The sequence below is a fragment of the Ascaphus truei genome, chromosome 6, assembly GCF_040206685.1.
Source record: "Ascaphus truei isolate aAscTru1 chromosome 6, aAscTru1.hap1, whole genome shotgun sequence".
Taxonomy (NCBI): Eukaryota; Metazoa; Chordata; class Amphibia; order Anura; family Ascaphidae; genus Ascaphus; species Ascaphus truei.
Window position 1 is genome coordinate 63,104,900 of NC_134488.1, and position 10,842 is coordinate 63,115,741.

Consider the following 10,842-nt stretch of genomic DNA (forward strand, 5'->3'; position numbering starts at 1 on the left):
TTTACATTCCAACTGCTTTTATTAGAAAAAGGAATACATGAACCAGATAAGTGACGCAAAGAGAGCTTTTATAGTAGTAGTTGGCTCAGGCCAGCACTGAAAAGGTTAAAAGGTAAATTCACTTTTACTCATCTTAAAGACACAAGCTTCACTGTGAACTCCTTCAGCGGTTTTCTATGAGAAATATTGGTACAAAACACCAATTCTTAGATTTCATTGACCATTTTCAAGCAAGGTCTTGTAATTCAAACAAAGTTACATTTATCTCCTGTTCACACATGAAATTAAAAAGATTTTGTTCTGTAGAAATATAGTACAAAAAAGGTGTTGTTTCTAAGCGCTTTCAGTTTAGTAGATGTGACGTATAGCTGCACCTTTAATTCGTTCTCAGAGTTCACAAAACGCATTGCTTTGCAGGCGCTGAGGGGGTTAAAAGCTAGTTCTTTACCCATAGTCCTTTGCTTATGGCAGCTCAGACAGACACTGCTCCAGCGCAGCCATGCCATACAAATTAGCCTTCTCTGCCCCTCCCTGCTCCCGGATTAGCTCTCTGCAGGGGACACTGCTCCGCGCCAGCTCTGTGAGAAGGGCCTGTAGAACCATCACAAGAGCGGAGTCCACTGACGCAGGCGAAACGCTACCCAAGAGGCACATCATGTCCCGGAGCCAGTCAGATCTCAGCACCAGAGCAGGCAACCAGTTTAGCATAAGGACGCAGCCAGAGAAAGCCTGAACACCCAGGAACCAGAGCTCGGAGATGTCCTCCCACGCACCCGCATAACCCACAGACAGAGTCACACATGGCTGACCCGTGTCTGGGTCATTGGAGGCCACATGGGAACGGCTCAGGAACTCAATCACAGCCTTAAAGAAGTCCCGGGAGAGGTCTTCCTGCAGAACTGACAAGAAAATGAAACGTTAGACAGTCTTTGCACTTAACATACAAGACACTCTAAATTGTATCTACGTGGGAATTGAAGTTATTTATGTTCTATTCTTTAATATCCCATTCCTTTGTTGTTGAATTTGTAGCCTAGCAGCTTCATTGTATTTGAGGACTTATTCGATGTAGATAGTGATACTTTCAAAAATAGACCTTGGTTTTCTTCATAGATATAAGTGTACAGAGCTTTTCAAACCTCCCATGTCTCACCGGGTACAGAGGTCTTCAAACCTCACCAGGTACAGAGGTCTCCAAACCTCACCGTGTACAGGGGTTTCCAAACCTCACCGTGTACAGAGGTTTCCAAACCTGACCGTGTACAGAGGTTTCCAAACCTCACCAGGTACAGGGGTCTCCAAACCTTACCGTGTACAGAGGTCTCCAAACCTCACCGTGTACAGAGGTTTCCAAACCTGACCGTGTACAGAGGTTTCCAAACCTCACCAGGTACAGGGGTCTCCAAACCTTACCGTGTACAGAGGTCTCCAAACCTCACCAGGTACAGAGGTCTCCAAACCTCACCGTGTACAGGGGTTTCCAAACCTCACCAGGTACAGGGGTTTCCAAACCTCACAGTGTACAGGGGTTTCCAAACCTCACCGTGTACAGGGGTTTCCAAACCTCACCGGGTACAGGGGTCTCCAAACCTCACCAGGTACAGAGGTTTCCAAACCTCACCGTGTACAGGGGTTTCCAAACCTCACCGTGTACAGAGGTTTTCAAACCTCACCGGGTACAGAGGTTTTCAAACCTCACCGGGTACAGAGGTTTCCAAACCTCACCGGGTACAGGGGTTTCCAAACCTCACCGTGTACAGGGGTTTCCAAACCTCACCAGGTACAGAGGTTTCCAAACCTCACCGGGTACAGGGGTTTCCAAACCTCACCGTGTACAGGGGTTTCCAAACCTCACCAGGTACAGAGGTTTCCAAACCTCACCGGGTACAGGGGTTTCCAAACCTCACCGGGTACAGGGGTCTCCAAACCTCACCAGGTACAGAGGTTTCCAAACCTCACCGTGTACAGGGGTTTCCAAACCTCACCGTGTACAGAGGTTTTCAAACCTCACCAGGTACAGGGGTCTCCAAACCTCACCAGGTACAGAGGTCTCCAAACCTTACCAGGTACAGAGGTTTCCAAACCTCACCGTGTACAGGGGTTTCCAAACCTCACCGTGTACAGAGGTTTCAAACCTCACCAGGTACAGGGGTTTCCAAACCTCACCGGGTACAGAGGTCTCCAAACCTCACCGGGTACAGGGGTTTCCAAACCTCACCGGGTACAGAGGTCTCCAAACCTCACCAGGTAAAGGGGTTTCCAAACCTCACCAGGTAAAGGGGTTTCCAAACCTCACCAGGTACAGAGGTTTCCAAACCTCACCAGGTAAAGGGGTTTCCAAACCTCACCAGGTAAAGGGGTTTCCAAACCTCACCAGGTAAAGGGGTTTCCAAACCTCACCAGGTACAGAGGTTTCCAAACCTCACCAGGTACAGAGGTTTCCAAACCTCACCAGGTAAAGGGGTTTCCAAACCTCACCAGGTACAGAGGTTTCCAAACCGCACCAGGTACAGGGGTTTCCAAACCTCACCAGGTAAAGGGGTTTCCAAACCTCACCAGGTACAGAGGTTTCCAAACCTCACCAGGTAAAGGGGTTTCCAAACCTCACCGTGTACAGAGGTTTCCAAACCTCACCGGGTACAGAGGTTTCCAAACCTCACCAGGTAAAGGGGTTTCCAAACCTCACCAGGTACAGAGGTTTCCAAACCGCACCAGGTACAGGGGTCTCCAAACCTCACCAGGTACAGAGGTTTCCAAACCTCACCGGGTACAGAGGTTTCCAAACCTCACCAGGTACAGAGGTCTCCAAACCTCACCGTGTACAGGGGTTTCCAAACCTCACCGTGTACAGGGGTTTCCAAACCTCACCGTGTACAGGGGTTTCCAAACCTCACCGTGTACAGGGGTTTCCAAACCTCACCGTGTACAGGGGTTTCCAAACCTCACCGGGTACAGGGGTCTCCAAACCTCACCAGGTACAGAGGTTTCCAAACCTCACCGTGTACAGGGGTTTCCAAACCTCACCGTGTACAGAGGTTTTCAAACCTCACCAGGTACAGAGGTCTCCAAACCTCACCGTGTACAGGGGTTTCCAAACCTCACCAGGTACAGAGGTTTCCAAACCTCACCGGGTACAGGGGTTTCCAAACCTCACCGGGTACAGAGGTCTCCAAACCTCACCAGGTACAGGGGTTTCCAAACCTCACCAGGTAAAGGGGTTTCCAAACCTCACCGTGTACAGAGGTTTCCAAACCTCACCGGGTACAGAGGTTTCCAAACCTCACCAGGTAAAGGGGTTTCCAAACCTCACCAGGTACAGAGGTTTCCAAACCTCACCGGGTACAGAGGTTTCCAAACCTCACCAGGTACAGAGGTTTCCAAACCTCACCAGGTAAAGGGGTTTCCAAACCTCACCAGGTACAGAGGTTTCCAAACCTCACCGGGTACAGAGGTTTCCAAACCTCACCGGGTACAGAGGTTTCCAAACCTCACCAGGTACAGAGGTTTCCAAACCTCACCAGGTAAAGGGGTTTCCAAACCTCACCAGGTACAGAGGTTTCCAAACTGCACCAGGTACAGAGGTTTCCAAACCTCACCGGGTACAGAGGTTTCCAAACCTCACCAGGTACAGGGGTTTCCAAACCTCACCAGGTACAGGGGTTTCCAAACCTCACCAGGTACAGGGGTTTCCAAACCTCACCAGGTACAGGGGTTTCCAAACCTCACCAGGTACAGGGGTTTCCAAACCTCACCAGGTACGGGGGTTTCCAAACCTCACAGGTCTCTTTTTCAAGTGGACAAAGCTCTCAAACCCTCAATTGTCTGCTTGTGCACATGCTTTGCAAAAGCTCTGCACACACTATGATAAACTCTTTTATTGGTCCATTAAATGGTATCACAGCCTACAATGAATCTACTCTTCCCCAGGACCAGTGGGTACTACAACTTTGCACTTCCCTTATAATAAAATATGATATTATTTCCTTAACAATGACCTGTATTTATACAGCATCTTCCAATTACCTAGAACTTTACAATGCAGGTACTGGTGCCTTAAAACTCACTGCGCCGCCCCCCACGCTTGTTACCTGGAGCTCCGGCAAGTAACCTGCTCATCATCAGCCCCAACGTGGCAATGTTGGCCACCAGGACCATGTGACTTTCTTTAGGTAGTAAAGTAGGGAGCGCTTGCATGAGGAGCTTCAGCAGAGACACAAAGCAGTTCTCCTGTCTGACGGAGGAAAGGAGCGAGTCGGAGGCAAGAAGAGATGAACGAGGATGTTAAAGAGCAATCTCATAGCCAGTCAAACAATACTATTTGAAACAACTAATACATGTAATTGGGTCCCTTAGAAAAACATGCAATCCCTTTTGAAGTAACCGTTTAATTTAATTCTACACCTTGAAAAACGTACGTGTTTCCCTTTTCTCCGGATCTGCTGAATTCATCATTAGCTACTTATGTTCATTTTTTTTTAAACCTCATAGCGGGTTTACCAGTTAAGATGGGCAGTGTTTTTGTTGGCCGGATTCAGGTCCGCCTTGGATCGTCCCGTTCCTTTAGTCCGCCAATCTGTCTTTTTCTGATTCCCCCCCCCCCCCCCCTAGATCCCAATCTAAATTTGGTCAAAACAATCAGCGGAATTCAAGGTGAACGGATTTGGACCTGTTCACCCATCGCCATTTACCAGGAACATTTTAATAAAAAAAAAATTACCAATAATAATTATATATATATATATTTTTTTAAAAGGTGTCAAAGCAGCTAAATTTAACCTATGAACCATGTCTAACTGGGACTTATCCCTGTTTAAATAAAGCTGCCTCAGAGCTCCGAGTAATCCAGCAGGGAGCTGGTTAATTGCTGCCAGTCAATTAACCAGTCTCCACCAGGCTAATCTGAGCTGTAAAAACAAAAAAAACAAAAAAAAAAAATTGCCTCCTGTGGGAAACTGTGGAAAGAGACTCCTTAGCACACAACTGGGCTGACATGATGAGAAGATGTATTGAGCACAAAGTATGTGCTGACACACCAAGAACAGACTTATCTTCCTGGGAGCGGCTACACCTGGAGGAACCGGAGACGCCGCCCTAGCACAGCCAGATAAGACTTTTATATATTGCTCCCGGATAAATATATGTTTTTGGACTGGGAACTGGCATATCCAGCCAGTCAAAGATAGTTAGGGCATGTATTGTCTGTTTATTGTGTGTTTATTTTGTTTTTGTATGCTGAATTGCTGTTTAAAAGGGACAGGTTAAATAAAGCCATGTTTAATGTCACCTAAAAATCGGTCTCCATTAGTGTACCTCTGCACACATCTCTTACAATGTCATACTCCTTAATTCAGTTTGGTCGCAGTAGGGACAGTCCAATTGCGTTGCATGCCATTCTGGCATCGGAGTTAAGAGAAGCATCACGTGGCTCCCCTCTAAACAGCCGGAGCCCAAACCTCACAATCTTACCCAATGAGAGCAGGTTCTGTCACCACCAGATTGAGGAACACACCGCAGCAGCTCTGCAGGCTGATCTCCGCGCTGCTCTGCGTCTCCGCAGACTGCTCCCCTGAGAACACCCCCCACTGCTGCAGGAAGTAGTTGCACAGCAGAGTGGGCAGGCCCTCCGAAATCAGTATCCTGCGCGGGACGTCCTCTGCACTCAGGTGACACAAACCCGGGAGCAGGAACCTGCAAAGGTGTAAGGATTGAGGTAGACAGTGTACAGGTATACAGGTGAATATATACATACATAATCATCATTTATTTGTGAAGCACAAACATATTCCGCAGCGTGGTACAATAGGGGTACAGAGATTTGATAATTACATAAAAAGAGTTAAATACAATGTGACGTAGGAGGGTAACCAGGCTCTCAAATAAAGGTTTAAGCCCATTTGGTTACCATGATCCGTAATAAGGGTTCAAGAAGAGTCAGCTCTTGAGCCCAGTACTGTGTAACGCATAAAATGTATTGTGCGACAATATAGTATTTGATGTGTTTTTTCCCAGGAGTGCCAGCAAGCAGAGATTGCTGTGGTATGAGTTTTAAGTGGGGGGGGGGGGGAGGGGGGGTTGAGGAGAAAGTGTTATCAGAATGTGCCTAGGTAGCCGGGTCCAGAGTTGCTGGATACCCCAAAAATGTACCCGGGAATCATGAGTGATTCCTGGATACATGTAGGCACATTGTCCCGGCAATACTTCCCCTTGAAAACATTTTCGCGACTCACCACTAGGGGTTCCCTGCTTCAGCACAGACCAGAAAGGTAAAGAGAGCATAGGGATGTGAGGTGTACCTGAAACAGTTAAGGGGTCCGTAGGTTAATGGGGATACCCAGTAAATGCCCAGGTCACCCAGAACCTATATAGGGGTTCATGGGTTGGTTCCCTGCTTCAGAAAGGTAAAATTAGGCCCATGGATGAAAAGTGTTCCTGTAGCTGCAGGGATCCCTAGGTAACATAGGGGTACCCCAGTTAGTGCCAAGGTGTCCCTGAACCTGTATTGGGTTTGTGAGCTATGGAAGTCCCCTGTAAAGTTAGAGAAACCTGACCTGTTTAGGGGCTTTAGGGGTTCCCTGGGTCGTAGACACTCCAGATTTTGGTATTTTTTTGTATTCCTTGTGTTTGCAGGAGTTCGGGGGGCCCAGTTACTGGTGTTTCCCTGATTCTCCCGGCGTGCAGGAACTATTTGTGGGTTTGCGGGGTGAATTACTTTGGGGCTGCACCGTGTCCCCCAGACTCATGGTTTTAAAGCCCAGATATCCCCAACTAATTTCCCACATGTATATATGTTCCCCAAGGTTTATACTTTATTAAAGTATGGTTCATAGGGTGTTATACTGTATGTATAAAAATCCATGCAGTCAGCGTAAGCATTTGCATAGGAGCCAGGATGTCTGCCTAGCCATCTGGGCTCAAAGGGATCCCAGGATATCAGAGGTGTCAGGCCATTTGGTAGCAAGGAGGGGCAAGGAGGGGCAGAGGAAAAGGCCCCAACAGCCATTTTGGTTCTCTCAGACTCTGCGGAGCCTTCCCTGCAGACAGCCATGCCCCTTTCCCTGACATCAGCCAGATGAGCCCTGCTTTGATTGGCTGGTGGGAAATGTTCCCATGCTTGAGTCCATGTTAAAACATAGCTCACGGTGATCTATAAAGGGGGCTACTGCACTCAGAGCGTCTCCAGTTCTCCATTAAGAAAGGGCACTGACTTCAGCACAGTCTGCCCGGAATATTTTCTAAGTCCTGCTTTTTGCAACCAAGTCCTACAGAGGAGAACAGGGGAAAATCCTTATTTATAATTCCCTGCACCTAGGAGAGTCTAGTTCTTTGTCCAGTTCCCAAGTAAGTGTGTCTTTATGCCTGTCATTTGTGTATCATTGTGTGTATGCCTATTTTAAATGAATAAACTACAATTTATTTCATTATCTTGTTCTGCTCAATGTGTGCTCCTGGTAAAAAGGTGTAAATTGCCTGGTCTCCCGTGACATACAAGTAAGGACAAACCTGCACAAACAGATACAGAAGGTAATGAGGGCCCTGCGTCTGGGAGCTTACAATCTAGAGGGAATGAGGGACAATGTTGACACAAAAGTGGCTGCTCATTGTGGGATGGAGTATACATCAGGTTAGAGCAGAAATGTGCAAACTGGGGGTCGCGAGACTTTTTTGGGGGGGGGGGGGGGCACGTGCAGTTGCAGAGGCCCCGCGCACTTCCCCAAGGCATTTAAATTAAATACCAGGGGAACGCGCAAGGCCATGGGAACGCGACGTCAAATGACGCCACGGGTCACGTGATGCGACCCCGCAACATCATTTGATGCCAAACTGAGGTAAGGTGGGGGGGGGGAGGGCGCGCGAGAACAGAGGAGAGCAGACATGGGGGGGGGGGGGGGCCGCAGCAAGAAAAGTTTGCATTCTCCTGGGTTAGAGTATGGTCCAGACAGACAGACAGCTGATCCCATTAAGGTTTGATGGTGGGGTTGTTAGGGGGTGTTGCATGGCGTGGAGTTTGATCAAGTCGCACAGCTGGTCCCAATGAAGTTGGAGCGGAGGTAGGGGGGAATTGGATGTTAGAGGTACTGTATGCAAGGTAGGCTTCCTTGGAAAGGTGAGTTTTGAATATCTGAAAGCTGAGGGAGAGTCTCATGGTGCGTGGTAGGAAATTCCAGACAGAGAGGGTTCAGCACAAGAGAAATCGTGTAGGGGGGGGGGGAGGGGGTGAGAGGAGGTGATAAGGCAGGAGGAAAGGCGGATATCATTGGCAGAACGTAGGGAGCATTCAGGGCTACATGGGGTGGATGATGACCGAGATGTAAGAAGGGGGGGGGGGAGAAGGGGCAGCGTCGTTGAGTTTTGCAAGTCAGAGCTATTCTAAAACACTTGGGAGGCCAAGGTAGGGATTTGCGTAGTGGAGCACAAGAAATGGAGCGGTGAAAGAGGTCGATGAGTCTGGCAGCAGCATTTTGGATGGATTTGGGTTGGGATAGGTGCACAAGGGGAATGCCAACTAGGAGAAGGTTGCAGGAGTCAGGGCAGGACAAGATGGGCGAGTGAATTAGGATTTTAGTTGCATCATGAGTGAGAAAAGGGCGTACCCATGGCAATATTTCAAATTGTTGAGACGGCAGAACTTCGTGAGGGACCGAATGTGAGGAATGAAGGAGAGATCAGTCAAAGATGACCCCATAACATCGAGGTTGTGGTGTTGAGATTGGGTATTCTTGACAGTGAGGGAGAGTTTGTGTAGGGGTGACAGTATAAGGGGGAAAGAGTATTAGTTCTGTTTTGGACATGTTAATATTCATGCAACGGTGGGACATCCAGTAGGAGATTGCAGAGAGAGCGGAGGGATGGGGGGGGTGAGGTCAAAGGGGGAGAGGTAAATGTAAAGTGAAATCTGAATAGAGAGGATACTGAAAGCCAAAAGACTGTATTAGTTCTTCACTTGGCAAACTAATACAATCTTTTGTAGTAATATTAGTTCGCCAAGAGAAAAGGTATAGTGAGAAAAGCAGAGGGCCAAGGACACAGTGTTACCCCAACAGAGAGAGGGAGTAAAGATTAGGAGACACCAGAGAAGGAAACCCTGAAGGAGCGGTTGGATAGGTAGGATGTGAACCAGAAGATGGCTGCGTCATGGAGGCCAATGGAGTGTAGGGTGTGCAGGAGAAGGGTGTCATCGGTGTCGAAGGCAGCAGAGAGATCCAGGAGAATTAGTAAGGAGAAGTGACCCTTAGACTTGGCTGTGAGTAGGTCATTGGCCACTTTAGTCACTGCGGTCTTAGTGGAGTGTAGAGGATGGAAACCGGATTGCAAAGAGTCAAATAGGGAGTTGGAGGAGAGAAAGGGAGTCAGGTGGTTGTCAAGTCACCCAGATATGGGTTTATAGGGTTACAGAGATAGATATATTTGTTTAATGCACATAAAAAATATGACCTAGGGTTTTAGCTTGGTACCTTATTGCATCCCCAGGCCACATGGCCCCCCAACTGCTGCTCAGCAGGGCCACCTGGGACACTTCCCTCGGCAGGTTCCTGCAGTCTTCCCCACGCTGGTACCAGGTCTGCATGTAATGCATCAGGAAAGGCAGCAGCTGGCAGATCTCCTGCCTCAGAAAGGACGTCTCCTCTGCTAGCCACGCGCCCAGCAACCGCACCGAGGCAAGGGTAAAGGGGTCCTCTAACCTCTCACGCCCAACCTGAGGGAACAGGACAGGCATCAGTACTGAGACACCTTAAGATAGGGGGACACAAAAAAAACAGGGTAGACATCACAACAGAGACAACTTGATGCAGATCACTTGACAGGAAAGTCTGAACTGTCTCAAAGGTCGGGGGACTTTGACGCATAGTTAGAATTAAGAGCAGAATTCTATACGGCCCATATAAGCCCCCAAATCAAAGGGGACACACACATGGTAGTACAGGCACAAGGAGACATTTTCTATAGCTCATTGTTATTGGAGGTCCTCTGACTGCACACCACTTAGTAAATATAGCGTAGACAGGCGGACGCCAAGACATACAGTCAAAATGTCCAAGTGTCAGTGTTTCTGCCTTTGTTAGTTGAAGGGGGGGTAAGGGTGGACTTTGTCGTACAGGTCCAGTTACCTGATGCAAGTAATGTATGATGGCCCCGCAGGCTTCCTGCATGACTCGTATAAGCTGCAGCTTCTGCTCCTCTTTCAGCAGCTGCTCCTCCTCCTCGGTGCACTCTTGGATCCCCATCTCTATCAAGGCATAACACGCCGTGACCACAGCCTGCCTGGAATCCAATGGCTCAGGATCCTCCAGCAACATCCTCACCTCCACGCAGGCCAAGTTCACCAGCAGAGCCAAGAACTGGGCCCCCTCTGCCCCACTTTCTGCAGAGATCCACGTGGTGCCATAGCCATGGGCTAAACAGGCGCAGAGCTTAAGAGCAGGGTCCCGCTGTGAAGGGCTTAGCTTGCTGCTCAGGACTTTGAGCAAACCCTTACAAAGGCACCTTAAACACTCCCTGCCCCAGGAGGTCTCCGGCAAAATAGGCGAGGGAGGCAGAAACACAGGCAGGATCTCACACAGGTGGAACTTACGCCCGTCCTCCTCCTGGTAGAACTCCTCGCTGAGCCGCGCTAAAAGGAGCTGCAAATCCGATCGGCTTTTCTTCCAACATTTGGCTGGCATGGAGGCAAGCAGGGCAGTGAGAAGTTGGAGGGCCTGTTCCCAGCCATGATTGCGATTCACGTAAGCCTGGCACAGAGAGGACACAGTACCACAGGACACCAGGTGCTTGGGGCCCTGCGGAGATGCCATGATGCCCACAAGACACTGGTAGGCATCATCTATCATGGAGACAAGATCTTTG

General features: G+C 48.8%; 1 protein-coding gene across 3 annotated transcripts in view; it reads right to left on the reverse strand.

Annotated features, from left to right (window-relative positions):
- The window catches only part of NCDN (neurochondrin), a 55,620-nt gene continuing 44,778 nt past the window's right edge, over positions 1 to 10,842 (reverse strand). For all 3 annotated transcript variants that reach the window (XM_075604587.1, XM_075604584.1, XM_075604585.1), the window contains 5 exons: positions 10,107 to 10,842; positions 9,453 to 9,694; positions 5,467 to 5,688; positions 4,089 to 4,231; positions 1 to 899 (listed from right to left, as the gene is read on the reverse strand). The exon at positions 10,107 to 10,842 is cut by the window's right edge and continues 260 nt beyond it. In XM_075604587.1, coding sequence (XP_075460702.1) covers positions 463 to 899; positions 4,089 to 4,231; positions 5,467 to 5,688; positions 9,453 to 9,694; positions 10,107 to 10,842 — 1,780 coding nt within the window. In that variant the 3' untranslated portion in view covers positions 1 to 462. The remainder of the gene's footprint in view (positions 900 to 4,088; positions 4,232 to 5,466; positions 5,689 to 9,452; positions 9,695 to 10,106) is intronic.